Source organism: Pantherophis guttatus, chromosome 1 (genome assembly GCF_059756535.1).
Source record: "Pantherophis guttatus breed Tessera chromosome 1, ASM5975653v1, whole genome shotgun sequence".
Taxonomy (NCBI): domain Eukaryota; kingdom Metazoa; phylum Chordata; class Lepidosauria; order Squamata; family Colubridae; genus Pantherophis; species Pantherophis guttatus.
This window is the reverse complement of record NC_142063.1, coordinates 147562610-147584538: the sequence shown is the minus strand read 5'-3', so window position 1 is coordinate 147584538 and position 21929 is coordinate 147562610. Positions and strand designations below refer to the sequence as shown.

General features: G+C 45.8%; 1 protein-coding gene and 1 long non-coding RNA gene across 2 annotated transcripts; one reads left to right on the top strand and one right to left on the bottom strand.

Annotated features, from left to right (window-relative positions):
• Positions 1 to 5488: 5488 nt before the first annotated feature.
• On the bottom strand, positions 5489 to 20750 carry TBR1 (T-box brain transcription factor 1). The gene is made up of 6 exons (XM_034426209.3): positions 19693 to 20750; positions 18405 to 18559; positions 17861 to 17982; positions 16993 to 17151; positions 15193 to 15254; positions 5489 to 10574 (listed from the first exon to the last, which is right to left on the bottom strand). The coding sequence occupies exons 1-6, from the start codon at positions 20604 to 20606 to the stop codon at positions 9644 to 9646; spliced, it is 2343 nt and encodes a 780-aa protein (XP_034282100.2). The 5' UTR covers positions 20607 to 20750; the 3' UTR covers positions 5489 to 9643.
• LOC148116589 (uncharacterized) lies at positions 10251 to 13102 on the top strand. Its single transcript, XR_015731131.1, has 2 exons — positions 10251 to 10333; positions 11186 to 13102. It is a non-coding gene; the product is annotated as an uncharacterized LOC148116589 (long non-coding RNA).
• Positions 20751 to 21929: the final 1179 nt, after the last annotated feature.

The following is a 21929-nucleotide window of genomic DNA, read 5'->3' as shown; positions in this document are numbered from 1 at the left end:
TATTCCAAATAAGATGAAGATGGTACAGTATGGCTTCTAGCTACATTCATCCTTTTACTTGAAGCTCTAATTTAAAACATAGATTACTTCTTTAAAAACAAAAACTGTTCCATCCTTTTTGACCAGAAGGACTAGGAGGAAACAAAAAGAATTCACACACATCAGTTCTTTCCTCAAATGTTAGATTACAAACTCCATCATCCACACCCAGGACAGGAATCAGGGGTCATAATGTCCCACATCTACAGGCTGGGAAAGGCTCTGCTTATTACAGACGAATCTGCAGGTACAAACATTAATTTGCACTAAAACTGCTCTGATATAAAAATATAGAAAGACAGCAGAGAGAGAGAGAGAGAGAGGGAAAATATTCAGTGGTTCTGTCCCACAGTCTGAATTCACACAATATGCTAAGGCAGGTTTTCAACATGATGTGTGTAGTATGTCCTAATTACCAAGTTCATACAACATGCTGAGATTTGGGCTCTTGTTCCTTTTTTTGCCCGCCAGTAAGTTCACACACCAATCGATGATGTCCGTTTATTTTGCCAGTCTCGCACTTTCATTCCAAGGGAATGGGTGAGGGTTACTGATCCGTGGTTGGTAGTTCCTCCTGTGAATGTTTATAACCATGCCGCACATTAAGGATCTCCCACTTATTTCGACAGTCTCTTTGATGGCAAAACTTTTGGGAGACGTTTTGTCACTAAGTGGTGGGCAAAAAGGGAACAAGAGCCGAGCGAGCTTCAAAACCCTGCTTGTCCCTGGCTCGGTAAACCGAATTCTCACTTCGCCCCCTAAGATGTAACCTGGTTTGGCTTAGGTTTGGCTTGCTGTGTTGTGTGAATCCAATCAGAGTTAGTATCCTGTTGGGTAGAGAATTTGGTGAGAACTTTTAATAAAAGAGTGGCCGGCCTGGAGAAGAACAGATCAAACAACGTTGGGTGGAAAAAGTAAAAAAAAAAAAAAATTGCCACGCTGCTCGTGGGGAAGGGGGTGGGAATACCCGCCAAAATACTTGACCCTTGAAAACACTCTGCCCACGCAGACACACCTGCCTCTTCCTTTAGGCGTAGCAGACACCGCCTCCTTCCCTGGTCACGCCAGGGGCCTGTTAAATCCAAGCCTTCTGTCCTTCTCCTTTCCTCCCCGAAATCGCCCACGCGAAAGAGCGCAACTTCGGAAAGGTTTCCAAAAATATGCAGGCCCTCCTCCGGCACAGCGCAGGGGCTGCGCGCGCGTGGGCCTCTGACGTGCGCGAGAGCGAAGGCTGGAGCGACCCACTCGGAGGCTGCCGCTGAGCCGCTGCGGATTTTCTGCGAAGGGCCGGCGGATTGCAGGCAGCTTCGACTTCATTTTTAGTTCTGTTCGCCTCGAATAACGAAACGGACCACATTTTCTCTCTCTCTCTCTCTCCAGAGGATCAGATTCTTAGGTTTTAATCTTTGACCATAAGTTTAACGAGGTTTACTTCTGAGTAGATTTGGATTGCGTTGCATTGGGAGGGAGCAATGAGGTTGCAAATAAAATTGTAGATTTTTTGTTTTTTTTCTCCTGAAGCTTTCCTTAAAAGACGGGACAAGCTTTTAAAGCTTATTGGCACACGATTTTCAGAGAATGGAAAGAATACAGAGAGAAAGAGTTTTATGTTGGTTTCGGCAGGTTTAGTCTGCTTCAGTAAATACACCACAAAGTATTGTGACATCTTGTAAGACTAATAAAACTTCTGAATGATAGTTATGCCACATCAGATAACAAAACTTTTTTTTTTAAAAAAAATACATTTCTTTTGTCTTTAAGGTACCACATGTTTTTCCTTACATTTTTAAGGTGGTAATGAGATTTTACTTTTGGAGGAGAGGAAGCCCTATTTGAATCACTGGGATTTAGTTTTAAGTAAACATCTCCAAGTTGGATGCTAAATTTATAGGAATTTTAACCAACTCAGAGTGTTGAGAACTGGACAGAATATTAAATAATTACCGTAACTAATTATTTGTTCATACAGCTATGTTTTTTTTTTAAATAAATCATATTTGACAGAATTCACATTGCACACTAAGACATAAGCCATGCCAATTATGCTATATTTACACCACGTACCAAATGATTTTAAAAACCCCACCCATTATGGTTCAGTGTATTATACAAACTACAAAGTTGATAGGATTGTTTGTTAGGCTGCAATCACATTTGAGAGTAAATCCGAATGATTGAAGAAGAGCTTCCAACTAAACAGGTATCTGGTTGCACTGTTTGTCTACTTCCGTTAAAGCCAGACTCTTTATAAAACTGGTGGATCAATATGATTTTATTGTTTATTATCCTGGACACTGACTAGGAGCTGAGGTCCAAGCTTATACTCATCCATGGAAACATAGGGGGTGACTCTGCCCCAGTGATTGACATAGCTCTATGCCAAAATGTGGTTGGCCTGTTTGGGGTCTTGCATCTTGTAGCAACTCAGCTATTATTCCTAAACCATGGTTCATGTCTTAGTGTATTGTGTGAACCCATCAAATTTCAGTTGGGGAACCCAAACATTACAATTCAACCCAGTGTATTCCAAAGCATTGGGGGGGGGGTGTTATATTTTATAAAGGAACATTGTATTCTCTCTCCCTCCCTCTCCCTCTCCCTCTCCCTCTCCCTCTCCCTCTCCCTCTCCCTCCCTCCCTCTCTCCAGTATATTACATCCACCTGCTTGAGTTATCAGGAACAATCATCTATTGAATTAGTGCACATTGATTATGATTATGGAAAAATATGAGAGAAACCAGCAGTTGATTGTTGTCAGTATAAGTATGTGTGTATCTCAGCAGTTAAAGACACAGTGAAACTTTGAAATAGCAAAGAGAGATATACATTTTCCTAGGTGAATAGCTGAGACTCAACCATGTTTTTTCTCTATGCACTTTTCCCACATTCTCTTTTCGGTTAAGATTTCTATTTCACAAGATATTAAGTAAAAGAAGCCTGTCTCCAATGGACCATTGACTAGATCTAATTAATATCTTTGTTTGAAGAACTCCACAGTTATTGTCTGAGATTATAAACCTGCCTTCTCTCATGCTGCCCTCGAAATGTGCTGTTGGGACAATGACTCCCATTATCTCCAATCAACATGAGTTATATAGACTGGCAAGGATGGGAATTGTAGATCCAACATATCTGGAGAGTACAAATGAGAGAATCTTAAATATATTGGGGAGCCAGAACATGGGACTTGATGAAAGAGAGATCCTAATCCATCATTCTTATTTCCTAATCCTTGCAACAAAGACAGGTCTCTCACAAAATGTCTGAATTCTGTTTTCCAAATGCAAAAAATTAAATTCATTCCCTGAATAAAATTTGGATATTGCAAAGCATTTCAGAATAGCTACTGCTATTCCAACTTTTAGAGAAAGGTCATTCCAATATATTGCCTTGAAATTTCTTGAAATACTACTCTTTGTCCAAAACATAAAAAAAAAAAAGGAGTAATTAAATGGTGTGTATTTCACATTGGGATTTGAACAAAGGAAAGAGGAGGGAAGCCAAGACAAGCAATTGTCCTGACTTATGACAATACTCACTGACTAGTCATTAAAACACATATTTACTCATTTAAAAAGATTAACATTCAATGTTATACTTAATTACTCATACATAAAGATCCACATTTAGTCTGAGCAAAATAATAATACAAAAATAAATTCAGAGAAATCAAACATTCCTAAGGGGATCTGGAACATGTACTATGATCTGCCTTCTTTTGACTATGCTTTTTGTTAGGTCCATATAGTTCCTTAAAACATTTGCTACAATAAGTCAACCTCTTGTAACAAAGCACATCTAACACAAGTGGGAATATTTGTCCTACCGGTACTAATAGTTGCAGTTGTTAATTTCTCTTTATTAATATAAAAACCTGAAAAGTTTTCTCTTTCAAGTTCCAAATGTTATCTGTCTAGGTTCCTCCATGATGCTAAAGCTTCAGAAAAACCAATCACAATATGGTTTAGCATGCTATTGAAGCCTTTCTATAAACCATTTTCCAAGTCAAGAATTCCAGAATTTTACAGCATAATTTAGTTATTGTTGTAGAGACATATTTGGATAAAGGCAGGGTTTTTATCACTATAGTGATACGTGGATGACACAATTTTATACATCCACTAAGGTTACTGTCAATAATCAAATGTTGTATACAATTGATTTCTATTGCTTCTGGCTTATGATCTGCACAGTTGAAGAAAACCAGTGAGTCGGGCTGAATCTGGAGGTCAATGTCTGTCTCCAGATATTGCAGAGACAGCAGAGGAATAGCAGAGGAATTCACTAAAAAGGAACTTTCTTTTCCAGAATATACTCCATTTAAAAGCTTCATTAGATGAGATGGTTGTTATGCAATTTGGCAATACATTCTCATTAAATCTGATAGTTTTAAGAGCAAGTTTGTACGTGAGAATTACAAATCATAATTCTCTAGTACCTCATGTGATGGCTGAACAAGATACAGTTTTCAAAATTAGGCAGAAATAATAGGAAATTAAACTAAAAACTATTACTACCGTATAACAAAGATTAATGTTATACCTAAAAGCTCTTGAGAGTTCTCTGTTAAACCCCTGTTTTCTAACCGGCTGTCCTTTTACAGAGTATGTAAAAGGCTTTTCTGAAATCATTTAACTTTTTTTTTTTTTAGAATAATTGGTCATTGACAAATATTATCACACATTTAAAAAAAGAAAAAAAAATCTTTAGTTTCACAGTTTAAAGATAAATTTCCCCTTCATGGCAGAAGGCAAAGAAAGTGGAATAATATAATGCAGTTCATGACAAGGAGAATAACAATCCATCAAGAGACCTCTAGTGGCAGGTTGCAGAATCACTCAATAGTGTGGCCGAGTGCACACATAACACACAAACGAATAGATCCCAGCCTCAAATTTAATTCCTCAATTCCTTTAGTTTTTTTAGAAGAAGTCAGATACTACAGGCAATCTCAGATGTCCTAATCCTGGGAAATTGGAGATTTCTTCAACAGTTCACATGCAGTAAGACAGAAAGGGAAAAAATTATTTCATAGGATCTACTGTTAACTACTTCCGTTTTTTATAGAATTCTTAATCAGCACATTATATTTTACCTCAGTTTTAGTGATTCTAAACTGCAAATGTTTACATTTTTCCCCACTGTCAAATTTTTTTTTAGCTGCATTGCAACCATAAATTTTCCCCAAAGTAACTTACATCTGGATGCACCCTTTTTTTTTTTAGCTCATTGCATAGCGGGACAGGATATGATTGTACTTGTCCAAGCTGCAGCGTAAAGGTGAGAAAAACAGAAATACGTTATTTTTTGTGTTGAAGATCAAGTAGCTGGTATTAGAGGAAATAAATTGTTCCTGCTCCGTTTGTTAAAAATTTCCATCTACTCCCAGCACTTGTACTATTCTTAGTTTACTCAGATCTTCCAAAAGGAGCTACACATAAAGACTGTCTATTTTTTCCAAGTTTTATTATGCTTTTTGTACACAGACAATATAAATGGGTGAAAAAACAAAACATTTTTCCCGGTTACTTGTAATTTGAAGAAACAATTATTTATCTACACAAACAAAACAAATGTGTAAGGGAGGTTTCTTTTTTTAAAAAAAAAAAAAGGAGAAAGAAAAATGTCCATCAATTACAGAAGGACATAAATATATATATATACAGGATGAAAGTCCTGAATTTCTATTTGGGAAGGTTTCTTTGCCGATTGCAAGTTAGCCTTGATCATTTTGCCTGCTGTCTATTTCACAGTTCATTTCTCGCCCCCACCCACCCACAATATTTAAACATGGGTTGATCAATTATATATTTCCTACACAAAATTTTGAAGACTCACTACTCTACATCAACAAGGGGAAAGACTAAATTGAGTGTAAAACTCTTGACTGAACGAGAAAATTAAAAAGAAAAAGAAGAGGTCAGAGAGGGAGGTGGGAAATTAAATTTCTTCAAACTGGTGCTGCCTATTCCCAAAAAAAACTCTTTCAGAGATACTTCCTTATGCATAGAACAAAACGAAACAAAACAAAAATTCAAACTAAATGCATTTTTTTTCTTTTTTTAAAATATACAACTCACAAAAGTCATTTTCACTGGACTACACTACGGGCACCAACAGGTCAATAGCTTAGCATTGGTTGTAGTTTGTTCATTACAAAGATTTACAGTCGTCATAACTGAAGTGGGGGAGGGGGAGGAGAGAAAAATATTGGAACAAGAGCACCTGCACGCCAACCAGGGATGGGCTTAGGAATCAGTGAGGGGACAGAAAAGGGCATAAGGAGAATATGATCATTAGATGGGTAATGTGAAATGCTTCTTGGAACTGAACTGGGCTTTCAAGGAGCTGTTCCACTCTCTCTGGCCACCTGTCTCTAATAGAGTGTTAAACTGTGATGCTTAGTTGATAAAAGAGTCAATGGCCCTGTGGGCAAATCCCCTTCCCATACACCCACTTGCACACCTGATTGAGCACAACCTACAATCTAATTGAAATAGCGCCTCCATGACCCAGCGTAAGATTCACCTGAGTTACTCTGCAAGAGCCCATCCCAACTGGAGTGATTCCTACTGGAATTTGAGTCCTAACTCTCTAGCCCTGTAAACTAAATTACTGTATATCAGTTTTAGTTTAAGTCAACTAGCAGTGAAATCACAGGTAGGTTTACTTGGAAGGAAGTGCCTTTTTTTTTCATCAGAGTTGGAATAGTTCCTTAGTACGATGCCAATCTAACATAGCCTGCTAGGGCTGTGCTGGTAGGTTCATACAACATGCCAAGCCAGCAAGTCAGACTTACTTGTAGCTCAGTGTATTGAATGAAATGTGCAATACCTTATAGGTAAATTGTCACTGAAATCAAATGACAGGTTAATGCAGTGTGTTATGCGAACCAAGGCAGAGTTTTTAGCCCAGGTTTCATCTTAACTTTTGTTTTTGAACTTTTAAAGTGCTTTATTTAGAATTCATATCTCCCCATCTCTTTAAGTTGGTGTCCCTACCCATTTCAGTAAAGTTTGCTCCCAGTCACAGGTACCTGGAGAGACCACCTGCTTATTCCGAGTACTCCTACGACTACACTTGTTAATATGAGTAAATTAAGGGAAAAGTCCATTAGTGTCCTGCTGAAGCCAGCGGGGTCTCATCTATTTATAGACGCCGAGCTATTAAACGAAAGCTTTACTTTTATTGAGAATAAGTTCTGATCAGGCAAGAGATGTTGCATCCAGAAAAGGGAATTGAAGCATTATTCTCCTTGTGGGAAGCGAAATCCTACTGAGAGAAGTAGGAGTAATTTCCGCCATTACACAGCGCTTTGCGAAGGACAACGACGCTAAGATCGCACAAACTCGGAGGAGACTTCCTTCCAAGGAAACGCGAGTGGAACCAGCTGGGAAGAAGCAGCTCGGGACGTTTCCTGACTGGCGATTTCTAGTGTCATCGTACCATCGCTGTTGTCATGTATCAGGAGGGTAGGAAGATGGGCTTCGCATCACCACAGCTGATGGTGCGGTGATACTGTCGAACAACAGTAAGGAAACGGCATAAGACCTCCTTTCCAGCTGTTTTCGAGATATTATTATATGGAATAAATTTAATGGAATATGCTGCTGAATAAGTGCCTATAGAATTATATGGAGTTTAAAGCCCATAGTGGGAATTCGGCACGCTCCTATGGATTCCTCTTGATCCTAATCCGAGTAAACATCTTTAAGGCTGCGTTTTAAACTTGATTCACTCACACCCCAACTGAAGCACCTGCTCTACGTGTGTTTATTTTAATCATGGTTGGCCAGATAAACCACAATTGGCTGGATGTCTAGGAGAAGCATACACCATTACACCAAGCATATACTATTATAGCTTTAGTGCAATGTGTGAACAAAAACTACTGCATTTCTTCCTCAAAATACTTTAGATAAGGTCAAGTTTCGCACATATTCCCAATCAAGACACGGAAGCAAAAAGGCGCTTTTTACTTGAAAGGAAACTTCACTTAAAATGCAAGGCAACTAACACGAAGCTTGTTAAATTTCTATTCCAACACCAGAAAGCCAAATATCGCCTTCTAAAATCAACATAAATCCTATCCTACGGAATCCACGCTTGAAATTTAGTGTTGATTAAATCAGAAATTATTTCGGTGAGAAGCACAGTAAGGTCTGGCATGCATTTAAGTAAAATTAAGTCCTACAGAGGTGTGATTATTTAGATGTTAACTGTTAGATATTTGGATCCATTCGGACAATTTTATCAGGCTTAGCTTTGTTGAAATGATTATAAGTTTAATTTTGTTTATTCAAGTTTAAGTCACTTTGGACAATGCTATAAAAATACTGACACACTTCCTAACCACACACCCGACTTTGTCCTAATATTATTATGCAAGTGTGTGGGTGAAGATAAATGAGAAAAAAGGGAAAGGGGTTTTTAGATATTTTAGGCTTTGCTTAGAGCAGCCAAATCCTACTGTAGGACTCCTTACTCGTTATTTGAGAACTGTACATATACATTTCCACTGTGATTATCCCGGAATAAGGAAGGGAAAAGGGAAAGGAGGAATATCCCTTCGAGTTTTAAGCATATGGTGCAAGGACAGAAAAACGGTTAGTTTGCCTGTTGAACCTTAAACCAAGTTTACTCGGAATTACGACCCATTAAGTCCAAGCAGGGGAACGGTTGTTTTTCTAATCTAAATGAACAGGGAACCGGAGATGTGGAGGAGAGGGATCTAGGAGAACCCCAAATTTACTAAGAAACCCTTTAAAGGCCCGCACAATACCCTTTCATCTTGCCCACCGTTTTAATACGGCAGAATAAAAAGCATCTGCTATCCACCTTCCTGATCAAAGAATGTGCAGGATCCTAAGGAGAGCTGCGAGCCCTTCGCTGTAAAAGCTATTAAACGTCGTGGGGCTAATTTCAAACAAATGCGTGCATGTGACTGAGCTGCTGCTCGCTAGATGGAAGGTCATTCGCTCTCGTGCGCTATCGAGTTAAGTTTAGGGTAGCTTTAAAAAGGTTTGAATGCCCGTGTCGCCCGCCAGCTAACGTTTAGGAAGGGACACACACCCCCCCCCCTTTACCACACCGAACGTGGGATGGGCACAGGGATAATTAAAGGGTTTTCTTAGGATTTTGGAATAATCTACCTATTCGAAACACCCGAGATTGAGATCTGGTTTTTTTTTTAAAAAAATTAAAAAATGCTTGGGCCAAGGGAAAAACCACGACACGGTTTGTTCTGTGCGGGGAAGGGTTGGGGGGGGTCGCTAAGGAAAGAGACATACAAGGTGGAGAATGAAGTGTCATGATTTTCAGCATTTCGTTGTCATCCACCTCCTACTGAAGAGACGTTGGGACGGCCCCACGGTTTGCGGGCTTTCTGCGTGTGCGAGGAAAGGGGGGGCGGGGGGGGAGAGAGAGAGAGAGAAAGAGAGAGAGAGACTGCGCGTGCGCGGTTGTAGGTGCGTGGCCAGCCAGAGCCGCTTTCAAGTGACCGGGAGAACCAGCGCTCGACCCGGCGCGCAGCGCAAAGCGCCGGCTGCTTCGGACGGGACGGGACTGGCGGGCGGGAGGGGGCGTGGCCAGAGGCGTCTCCTCTCTAGCTGTGCGAGTAGAAGCCGTAGTAGCCGATGTCCTTGGCGCAGGTCTTGTCGCAGTCCCTGGGGGCCAAGGCGGGCTCGCTCTTGAGGGGCGAAGAGCTCTCGGAGGCCGGGGTGCCCACGGGAGAAAGCCGCCGGCGCTTGGCCTGCTCGTAAATCCCAGAGTCGGTGGAATCGATGGACTTGATGGACGAGGGGGTCTCGATCCAGCTGGAGTCGGACAAGTCCTTCGGGGGCTTGGAGTCCTCGGCGGGCGGCCCGGCAGCGGGCGGCGGCGGCGGCGCCACCAAAGGGGAGCGCTCAGGGGGCGCCAGGCTGTCGGGTTCCTCCCCGCCGCCAGCCCCGGCGGGCAAATAGGGGTTTCCTCCAGCGCGGGCACCGCTGCTGTTAGGCCAACACGACAAGGATTTGGCGCAATACTGGGGCGGGCTGCGCGCCCCCCAGCCCGAGGGGTCCGGGTAGTAGCCGAGCGGGCGAGCGGTGCAGCCGGCCGCCTGCAACGGGAGAGCCTTGACGCCGGCGGCGGCGTAAGATAATAGCGTGGCGGCGTTTCCCGCCAAATCTCCGGCGGGGTCGTAGGCCGAGGCGGCCGCGAAGTCCAGCCTATTGTTGGCGGGCGTGACGAACCAGCGCTGGGGCGAAGGCGCGGCGGGCTCTTCGGCTTGCTGTGGAGACAGCAGCCCGTTAGGGTGAGGCACGCCTCGATCCGGCACAGGCCCTCCGGGTCCCACGCCGCCTCCGGCGCCCGCTCCCGGGTGGTGGTGGTGGTGGAAGCCGCGGGATTTGGCGTAGTTGCTGACGAACTGGTCCTGCAGGAAGGAGCCCGCCGCGGCCGCCGCCATCGCGTAACGAGCCCCCGGCACGATCTGAGAGCGGGGAGAGTCATTGGGCGACGGGGTCAAGCGGTCCATGTCGCAGCCCGTGTAGATCCTGGGGAGGACAAAGGGCAGGGAAACAAAGCAGAAAGGAAGGGAAGGTGACTGGGCGGATTGGCGAGATGGGGAGGGCAAGAGCCGGTCCTTCCCTCCCCCCCACCCCCCAGCCCAAAACAGGGCGTGCATTCAAACCACTGAAGGATCGCGGGGCTTAACATCTGCCTGAGCTGGTAATTCAGCCTGCGAGTGAAAGTTGGACTACAGTTCTCCACCCCCCACTTGTCCAAAACTGGCAGAGACGGCTCTACATTGGGGAAAGCTCGAGGCCTTCTTTCACTAATCCACTTAATTTATTCCGAGAGTGTCTCTGAGCACGTGCAAAGTAGCCGAACCACCACTGCTGGAGCACCATCTCGCCCTTAAAACTAAATGGCAAGATAGCCCAGCACCGTTGCCTCTTGCATTGACGATATAAATAGGGCGTCTCTATCGCGATATATTGCCCCGGTGACTGCTGGCTGGAGCTCTAGAGACTGGAAATACACTGTGATCGGTGTCCCAGTGACTGAAGAGGTCTTTTAGGCAAGCTAGATTTAAAAGGTATCTCTGGTTTTACAATTCCTGCCTTCATGGACCAGGGATGCTATTTTGCCTTTCTCGCTGCAGGCATCGCAACTCAAAACTACTCCACCCCTCTGCCGCGCAAGAACTACGTGAGATGCCGAGAGTGGGTGCCCGGGTCTCTCCAAACTGTGCCAAAATCAGGGCAAGGTTTTTTGATGGACGGAGGTTTTCTCCAACCTCTGCAGAAACTTCCCCAGGTGTAGCTTAGCGGAAGAGAATTCAACAGACTGCGGACCCGGGATAAAAAGCCCTCCAGGGGTCAATGAGGACGGCCAATAAGAGACAGTGGCTTAGCTAAGGACATGCTTAGAATCCTAAAAGCTTGAGATTCTGGATTGCCCTAGAAATCAACATGCTCGCAGAAATTAAGACCAGAGACCACGCTGAGGACAGAAGCACAAAAGACTAAAATTCTCCGACTGGAGAGAGGGGTGAAGAATAGACTCTCTACACATTTGATTTCTGCTCTGAGGCGTATAAACCAGTCTAGCTGTTTCTCCACAACTGCTTTTCAGATGAGTTGGGCTGAGAATAATAGAAATGGTAATCCAATGCAACAAGGGGAGGTTACTCCAGAGATTCCAAAACTAATGAGAGATTAATGAGACAGGGGTCCTTAAAATGAGTGTAGAAAATAGAAACCCAATGAAACTAACTTTCTTTGGGGAGGAGAAAAAATACTGTTTAAAGTTGTGGAGAGCCGCTCTGGGAGAGAATGGAAGTACCATGGAAATGGTGGACCTCCAGAATTTAAAAATCAGAAGCAACTGATTAACTTATGTGGCCACTAGACTATATCTGGAAACCCTCCTGGATGCAGATCTTTACATAAATTCCAAAGGGCTATAGGCTTGACATTGTGAACTTACAGCACTGCAAAGCTTCAAAATTGTAGAATTTGTTTCAGGTAACACTTTGTATTAGAATAGCTTTTCCCTTTATAAGCACTCGGCAGCCAAATCCAGATACAAGAGTTTTGCTTTACTAGGAGTAAGCTGTATTTCTACCCTGGGTCTAATTAAACAGGATGACCTCGCAAAAAGTAAGGACTCCCAGAACTTCCCACATAAGGCTACTTTTCCTAACCATTAAATGAAATAGAGGCCACACATAATATGAAGCTCCGAGTTTCCAACAAGGTCTCCACCCTTGGACATCCAGAAAAGAAGAAACTCACTACACAGCTTTTTTGAGCCCAGGATCCAACAGAGGCCTGATCTGCTTGATAACTAACCAAGATATGAAACAATAGATTGTGTTGGGTTCACTAATACACACATAGTAAGTTGCTTTAAAACATGTTTTAAAAAGCCCTTTTAAGGGAAGAGGGAAATCACGTCTGAAATTCTCCCTGGTTAACTGAGTCAATCCCCATTACCTGCTGTTAAAACTGCTGTTGAATTTGAAAGGGAGCTCCCTATCTATTTTCCCAGAATTTGTCCTTCCTTTAGTGGGACAAGTGGCCACAGGCCCAGATACTCCTGTTCCAGAGCCATTTGGTAGGAACTGCAGGCAGGACAGTCTGGGCACATTTATCCCAAGGGATTTATTTTTATTTATTTTTATTATTTCTCTCCTTTGTTATTTTGAGAACTCAAGATAACAAAATATAGCTAATACTCCTTTCTCCTATTTCCCCCCACAAACAGCAGTTGGGCTAAGAGAGAATGACTGGCCCAAAGTCACCCAGCTGACTTTCATGTCTAAAGTGAGACTAGAACTCACAGTCTCCTGGTTTCCAGTCGGTGCCTTAACCGCTGCACCAAACTGGCTCTCTAGCTCTCCCTGGCAGCTTCCAGTGTGCCAGTAGCAGGGCAAGAGAGCTAGCAATACACTCTCATTCAAAATCCATGCCATCATCAACTGTCTATCAAAGGGGACGGATGGACAAATGATTGCATCCTTTTCTTCTGGATTAATCAATCCAGATAAACTACCTCACCTTTGGCTTCCTCCTCAGGATTGTGGCTTGTCTGATTTTGTTGTCATTGTCATGAATTGGGGTGGGGTGGATTAGAGTTAAATTGTGGATTTTTAATGTTCTATGCAACCCAGAGTCACTGTGTGTGAGTTGGGCGGCTATATAAATGTATTTAATTAATGAACACATAAATGGATGAAGAAAAGGCACTCAGTCCTGGCAGTAGCAGGAGAAAGTTTATAACTTGCTTGGAGCAAGCTGGTTAATGAATCCTGCTGTACTTCAGCCCGATTTAGTCTCACTAGCATTTCATTGATGCTTTTCAGCTTCCGGGTTTGGTGCCCCCTCCCACATTGGTTCTGGCCACCGTGACCTTACACCCTAGTGAGATATCTAGTTGGTGAATCACTCCTGGAGATTGGAGAACTTCGGGACAGGAAAGCAAGGTAGATGTACAATGTGACACCTTTTGGGAGCATTCTCCACTGTAATTTCGTATATCTTGGGACATCTTTTTTGTCTCCTGATCTGCTCCCCAATCAACCACACTTTCATTTAAATGTATGCAACTATTACTCCCATGAGTCTGGGAACAGATGACTGGGAATTTTGGGAGTTCTAATCCAACTCACTTGTAGGGCATTGGAATGCCAGGTTGTCAACCTTTCAGCTGCCCTAGTTTTGTTTCCTTCAAGGCAAAACTTCAAAAGAACTGTCTTGCCCCCCCCCCACTTCCCAAAGGCCTATTTTCCTGAGGACAGCTGGCTCAGCACTCTTTCTACCTTTTTCTCCAGACAAAATGAAGGTGCTTGCCAGCCCCCATTGCTCACTCTTAGCTGGGAATGCTAACCCCTACTTCAGTTATTTTTGAATAATCTGAGTAGATTGTGACAAATTTCAGGAGTCATGCTGGACATCAGCATCCAGGTCACCTAGAAAGAGGTCTTTCCTTCCCTTCTTTCAAGCTCAGTTTGGAGCTTTACCCCTCTGCCAACCCCGAGATGGTTTGCCTATTTACAGTAGAAGGGAAACACCAGGCAGTCTCTTGGCATTGGTGAATAACAAAGCTTCCTTGAGTGCCTTTTTCAGCGGAAAGGTGGACTACAAAACAATACCAATAGTACTATTGCTATTGCCACAAGACCCTGATTTTATCCTCACGCTAAGAGGGGGGGGGGGAGGAGGAGTTGAGAGGAATAAATGACTAGTTTCTTCTAACGCTTAGTTTAAAATTAAATACAGGCTTCAGGACATCAGCAACACCTCCGCAGTGTTTGTAATTGGAGATAATCCGGGAGAAGTCCAACCAAACAACGGGGTACTGATTAGACAGAGACCCGCTGGGGGTAATGGAGTTCTTCGGGGCTGAGGAAGAACTCTGGGCATCTCGCGCCTGAATCCTAATTGCTTGTTTCCAAGGGCCTGGTTTTTCGGAGGAAGGTTATAGAGTTTGTAGTCGGGACTGATATTATCTCACTAGATAACGAGCTGCTTCTGGCGACCCAGTGGAAAGTTCCTGCTGCTTACATTCAAAATATTCCCTTCACTTTAAATTCTGTCCGCTTCGTATTCCAGGAAGAGTTCGAAAGCTCTCCCTGGATCCAAAAGGGCTTAAATAGGACAGCGGCAGGCGCGGGGGGGTGGGGGTGTCTGCAAGTCTAATGCTAACTCAGAATGATTGGGGTCTTCATCGGTGGAGTAGGCAAGGGAGCAACTATCTTCGTGCCCTGCTGCAAAAAAACCACTCATCCTTTGGGATTTACCGCCTTAGGTTGCGCGTTAAACAAATACAAGTTTTACTCTATGGACGGTCTTTACGGAGAAAAGACAAAATGCAAAGCTGAGAGCCACGGATCTCTCCCGTAGCAAAGCCTTCAAAGGGCATTTTAAGAGTTTCATACACGCCCGCCATTGTAGCCACTGTTCCTCTAGTTCACATGCTAAGTCTGCGCGCTCCCCCAGTGGATTTATCCTAAAGGTATCCCCAATAGCACATATAATAACCCGCTCTCGAAAGTCCTAGGGTCTTCTTTGGATAAGTAAAAAAAAAAAAACCAACCCACCCGACATCCATTTAATAGGGCTGGACGTGCCAGGGCCAATGAATGGCTCAAGACAAGGAACTTACGTGTCGTAGTTGTCTCGGAAGCCTTTTGCGAAGGGGTTGTGATCGATCTTCAGCTGTGTGATCTACAGAGGAGAGGGGAGGAGGGAGAAAGAGTCAAACAGTGGTCTCTCCTCTACTGATTCTCTGTGTAAGATAAGCAGATGCCTAGCTTTTTTTTTTTTTCCCCCAGAGTGGATTAATTCTTTTTAAGAGAACAACGCTGGTCATTTCCTTGTGAGAATTTCTCTCATGAAGAGAAAAGGTCTGGAAATAAATGAGGGCTAAGTGGCCTCTTCCCCAGCACGTGCACCACACAATCTTCCCTGCGATGTTAGTCATTCTGAAGGATCAACGGGGATCTGGGAGCAGAGAAACTTTGTCTTCCAGTTGGCTTTTTGTTCTGCCTCAAGGTAGTTCTGACAACCTCCTTGGAAGGACCACAAAGTCAAGGTCCGGTTTAGGTACCTTTACGCTTCTTATCTAGAATTAAATTCCTCCTAATTAGATAAGACTAATAAGACTCACTTCGGAACAATTCCGCCGAGGATAGCTATGCGAGAGATTAGCATCTAGACACATGCTTGGAATGTGTCACAAGACTTTTACTAGCCAGTCGAATAAAACGTTTAGCCCAGGGAACATTGTAGAAACTAAATCTGGACCAACAGCTCTGGATCATTTGCAGTGAAATGGAAGGTTCTCTGAATCGCAGGAGTTTTTTTTGACAATGACAGCAATATAGTAGCATATACTTGCTATGGTTAATTTAATGTAATGCTCTTTTTCCTAGTTTCGATAGAGGCTAAACTACAAATGAACTACAGGTTCCCCCCCCCCATAATACTAAGCTGAAATGTGGTTGACTAGTTTGCTATTCAGTAGGTCGAATAAACACATCCATCCCTTGGCTAATTATATGGTCCTGGTGAACTAAAACTAATCTTTCCTATGTCTAGTAAAAACACATAATAGAGTCCCCAAACCTGTAGTTGGCTCGTTGGCGATTTAGAGTCTAACACAAAGAAGGTGGTGATTAAAGTCAGACTTTAGATAGAATTTGTTAGTATGGGTTGCTATACCCGTTTCCTGGAAATTAATTTAACTGAGGCCCGAGCCCTTGGGTTTTTTTTTAAATTATTATTATTTATTTCTTTTGCGGATGCATGTGGCATTTTCAGGGCCTACAATAGAGAGGCAAAAGGTGCCCTCCACAAATCAAGGCTCAAATATCCTGGATCCAGCCAAGTTATTTTGGCATTCCTCTCGCCTTCTGCGATACTCAAAAGCTGTAGTCATGCATTAAACAACGACCAATCTGCTGCCCTTCAAAGGCGCGCCAAACCTGCTCTTGAGACCGTGGCTTCACCCTAGGGCCGGCTTTACCTTAGGCCGCAAAAGTAAACAGTTCCAAACAAATCTGACCGGGAAAAGGAGAGGTAACTTTGCTCGTGGAGGACGATGAAGGGCGAAAACCAGTCTATAGAGAGGTTCATGCTTTCAAAGCTGGTTAAAACGCCCAGCTTAAAGCGATCTGAAATATTTAATGCTCTAGGAGAAACTGAGAGGCTCCTTCCCCAACCCACCCACCCACCTTTTTTTTTTTTTTTTTTTTTTACAATTGGGGTGGGAAGAATCGGGACTCGAAAGCAGGCTTGAATGATTTCGCAAGCAGTTTAGACAATTAATCCACCGCCATCACTTTGTGGTCTGAAATCATGATTCGCCTCCACCCTCCCGGCCTCCATAGCTGCACTTGTGCCCCCCCCCCGCCCCCAAATCCCGAAAAGGCCCAGAACCGAGCGAGTGAGAAAAGCACTTTACATCGGTGTTCTGATAGGCAGTGACGGCGATGAACTGCGTCTCAGGGAAAGTGAAGGTCTGAACCCGACCCGGCTGGCTGGTGTCTTCAGTGCCGTCTTCGTTCACCTCCACCACGTGCAGGCGAGGCTGATATTTGTGGAGGGACTGCAGGACCACCATCTGCAGACGGAGAAAAAGAGTAAGGGGGAGCGAGGAGAAAAGTCGGGGGCTGGTTTTTTTTTTTACTTTGCATGGGAGAAGGGGACCAACTTTATATTCCAGATCGTCTCCCAGATCTCCCGAGAAGCCGAACCCCCACACCAGTCTTGCCTTCTCCAAACTTCTCAATCCCTCCCCAGTTTCGCGGTTCTAAGGAGGATCGCTCGCCGGATTTCGCCACCTGTTCCAAAAGCGCGGATCTGCACCTCGCTTCCACACACCCCACTCCCCGCAAGTTACTAGAAAGCTGAAATTAAGAACGGGAGGGAAAAAGGAAAGAGCCCGGACACGCCAGGCTATTCCTCTGATCCGGACTCCTCTCTCCCCGCCTCTCTTATTTTTTCCTCTCTTTAACTGAAACGCAATGCCTGGGGAGAAAAAAAAAAGCCGAGGCCGTTTTAGCAGCTTTCCACCGGCTCGATTCCGAAGCCTTCGCCTGGGAGAAGACGGTCTCCTGCTCACACTCTGGTGCAAGCGCATCTCCCTCGCTTAACCTGTCTATTGAATTGGCCTCTTTTCCCCCCTCCAGGTTTGTACAATAGGGGATGGATTTGCAGAAAAAGCTCACGCGCAAATGAAATGAATGTGGAGCGCAGGATGGGATGCCCGCGCGTGCAATCTCTTGGCCATGCAGGGCGCAGTGCCGCCTCTCTCGAGTCCCAAAACTGACCTGCCCATTGTTGTTGGACGCCCCTTTATTGTTGGTCAATTTCAGTTTCCCGAAGGAGATTTCTTGGCGCATCCAATGGGCTCCTGTGTTGGGCGAGTCCGGGTGCATGTAGACACGGTTTCCTGAAGATGAGAACTCCGGGTTTGTCAAAGAGCAAACAAATGTTGGAGAGAAAGACATTCACACAATGAATCTTCCCTTCCTTCTTTTCCTTCTCCCCACTCTAACCTTTCTTATATGATTCCTACAATTTCCCCAGATATCCCAGTTTCGAAAAGACAAAATTGCTCCTTCGTTTTAATTTACTATTATATGGTATGCTTTTAGGTATTTCAACTCGGGAAACCAAAGGAAAGAAAGCGGGAATGGGGGGGGGAGCCAGGGGAAGACCTTCAGTTTTAGCCTCCCCCTAAGTTTTGTGTAGCCTTACCGGCCCAAGAAGGTCCACTAATGAAGTCTTCTCACCTAAGCCACCCGAGCCTAGGATGCAAGTCTTTGTGCGCACCCACGTACCAGGGAAAAGAGGACCCGAGGAAGGACTTGCCTTGCACGTTGGTGTCCGCTTTGCCACAAGGTACCCATTTGCCGCCTTGGAACCGCCAGTGGTTTGGGTCGGCCAGGATGACATCCACAAAAATATTGTAGTGAGCCGTGGGATCCAGACCCGAAATATTAAAACTTAAGAAAGGGAACATTCGCCTGTTTTAAGAAAGAAGGCGGGGAAAGGAGGGTGAGGAAAAGTGACGGGATTGAAAAGGAGGGAGATCATAATTTTATAAATACATAACTGTCCCCCTAAAATTCTCAAAAACCTTTTCTTGAGCGAATGTTGCAGAGGAAAGTACCCGAAGGGTGCACCGATTTTAGGCATCTCGCTCCGCGCCTTTTTGTCTAGCGGATCGAGCCTGGGAGGAAAAGGTCCTCTGCGTACTCATCTCCAAGTGAATCCGGCTGAAATCGAGGGTTATTTCCGAGGAAACCGGGCTGGCGGGTTGGCACATCGGCTTGTAACCCAAAAAGATCCTCGCGGGTTTCTACTGTAATTTGCCCGGAAGTAAGTCCCAGCGATTTCATTGCCTTTTGCCTTCAACTGATGGACTGTCAAATTTCAATGTGCAAAAACCAACCGAGAAGTGATGGACTTCCCCATCATTCGGGGATCAGCAAAGGAAGCGAGGCGAAGCCCTTGATCGCCAGAAAGTGCGGCAGAAATGGCCCAAGGTACACCGGAGACCCCGGCGCCCGTTCCCAAGAGGGAAGCAATCATTCTTCGTATTGTTTATGACTCTTAAATAAGTCAGAGCGAGGAAAGAAAATATCGTAAATAAATGGGGGGGGGGGCTTATAGGCCCAAATATGTATTTATATATATATATATAAAACTAAGAACTGGATTATTCCAGCCCCAAAAACGAGATTGCCATTATTTTTAATCTTAAAAACCTGAAGCAAAATGAAAGGATATGGGAAAAGGAAAGAAAAAGGAAAGAAAAAGAACACGAGAGGTCTACAGCCAAAGGAGAAGGAGAAAGAATAATGACGACAATAGCAATAATATTAAGAGTTGATGAAGATGCAGATGAAGATGATAACACAAGAGGTGCGGGACAAGAAGAGAGGAAAAAATGGCAAAAAATAATAATAATACTTTGAGCAGAGCCCGGAGTCTCGGCAGGAAAGCCGACTTTTCCCGCGGCCAGGCACCCGGGCTCGGGTTCGGAGGGTGCTCTTGCTCGCCCTTTCCCGGTCCCTCAGCCTCCCTCGTCCTCCTCCGCTTTCTTCTCGGCGGCGTTGCGCCTGGCTGGCATCCTTCGACCGCAGCCGCCGCTTACCTGCCTTGCTTGGTAATGATCATCTCGGTCTGGTGCCGGTGGAACTTCAGCCAGAGCGGCCTGTTGCATAGGTAGACTTGCGCCTTGCCGGGGACGAGGCCAGCCTGGGCAGAGGGGAACTGATAGAAGGGCGAGCCTTGGTAGGAATGACCGTACTGCTGCGGATAAGGGTAGCCGGCAGCCGGGTAGCCTTGAGGCGCCGCGGAGTTGGAGAGCAGGCTGTTGTATGCTCCGTTGGCGATGACCGGGTGGTGCGCCATGTAGCGGCTGGGGCTGGCGAGCGAGAAGGCGGCCGCGTGGTTGTGCTGACCCGGGTAGGGGAACATGGTAGCGGCGGTGGCCGGGGGAGCCGAGGCAGCGGCCGGGGGCTGGCCGGAGGAAGCTGGCGTGGAGAGCAGGTATCGATCCGCCGCGGCTGCGGCCGCCGCCGCCGCTGCTGCTGCTGCCGCTGCCGCAGCCGCCGCCGCTCCATCGAAGGTTGGACGGAGCTGCTCCTGGCCGCCGCCGCCGTCCAAGACGACAGGCGAGAGTTTGGCGCGCTGCTGTTGCTGCTGCTGCTGCTGCTGCTGCTGAGGCGGCGGCGGCGGCGGCGGCTGCTGGGCGTCCCCTGGCGGGTCTTTGGAGTCAGGGAAATTGTCTGCCTCGGCCTGATTCGTCATCCCCCCCCTGGCGAGTTTTTTCAGAGGTGAACTTCTCTCCAGGTTGTCAGCGCTCGCCGAAAGGAGGGCGGCGGCGGCGGCGGCAGCCGGATGGTGATGGGGGTGCGGGTGGAGGTGCTCGTGCAAGACAAGCTCGGATCCGCCCGCGGCAGGCGGGTAAGCGCCGCCGCCGCCACCGCCGCCGCCAGCGCTCACATGGAGAAATTTCTTGGAGAGCATCATCGACGGAGGCGACAGACAATGCTCCAGCTGCATGGCTCCAGACCCGGCCCGCTTTTTGGCCAAAGCCTGCCCGGGGTAGCGTAACGGTAGCACGGGGTCGCTTGGGGGCGGGGGACGGGAATCGCTTAGGGCCCCCAGCTCATCATCCCGGGACCCTCGGCGGCGAGGGACCCAAAGCAGCTTCTCCCACCACCCAAGGCTGGTCCCGATCTGAAGCCACGGTTCCCTCCCCCCCCCTCGCCACCACCAAAAGCACCGCTCCCTGGGAGAAGAGATTGGCCAATTGACACCGTGCAGCAATCAGCCAAGCCGCACTTTTGATCTCCCTGGTTGCCGAACGCATGAAACGGCTCCTGCCATTGGTTAACCGCTGACAGTAATTTAATTAGATAGACGTTAATTAGGATAATCACCTGGCTCCCGGTCGCGCGACGATCGAGGCAAATGAATATATATACATATACTTTTTACTGTATGTATATATGTATATATATATATATATATATATATATATATATATATATATATATATATATATATATACGCACAGAGATATATACAGTAATATAGATATATATAGATATATATAATACTTTTTAGAATTATTTGTGTGTGTGTGACGAATAAAGAGAGATCCTACGCAGCCCTCCACTATCCTCTGTGGCTACAGTGTAAGAAGTCTTGAGAGAGAGAATTTGGGGTACTGGCGTCCCGCCCCTCTCCTTTCGCGCCAGCCTCCTTTCTGGCTACGCGACTCGGGGCTTTCAGGAGCCCCGAAACAGAGCCACCCCTCTCTGGGCTTCCTAGCGTCGCGTTTTCTTTCGCCTCGGAGGCAGCTCCAAAGCCCCCGCGGCGTTCGGAGGCGCTTCGTCAGAGGGAGAGGAGAGGCCCCACCTCCTCCTTAAGGTGAAGCGCTTGGACGGGCCGCCTTGTCCCAGAGTTTTCCCTGAGGGAACGGCCGGAAGATTGACCGGCCCGGTTTCCCGCGCATTCTGACCCAAGAGCTGCCCCGTTCCTGGTCCAAGCGGGAGCTCGGGCTCTTCCCCAGGCCCGCTTCTCCACGCGCCCTGCCTGCCCGCCCGAAGGAATCGCCGACCAGCCGCAGAAAACGAGCGACTGCGCCACGGCGCCTCTTCCCCCACCGCCATCCGCAAACACCCCAACTCTGATTCTCTCTCTTTTGCTTTTGAAAGAAGCGTCATCTGAAGTGCCTGAATGACTGACTTGCCTTGAAGTTGACGCTTGGCTTCCTCGGTAAATAAATATTTTATTTGCGCGCAGGCATGCGGGGTAAAGGAAGGGGGGGAGAGAGAGAGAGAGAGAAAGAGACGCTCCGAGAAAAACACGATAACAAAC

Bases quoted from the DNA above. Each gene is read 5' to 3' on its own strand.
- TBR1 (XM_034426209.3), bottom strand. From the start codon at position 20,606: ATGCAGCTGGAGCATTGTCTGTCGCCTCCGTCGATGATGCTCTCCAAG. The intron at 17,983-18,404 runs GCAAGTCCTTCC...TCTCATCTTCAG, and splicing joins AGCGGACACCAACGTGCAAG to GAAACCGTGTCTACATGCAC. The intron at 17,152-17,860 runs GTCAGTTTTGGG...CTCCGTCTGCAG, and splicing joins CGTCCAACAACAATGGGCAG to ATGGTGGTCCTGCAGTCCCT.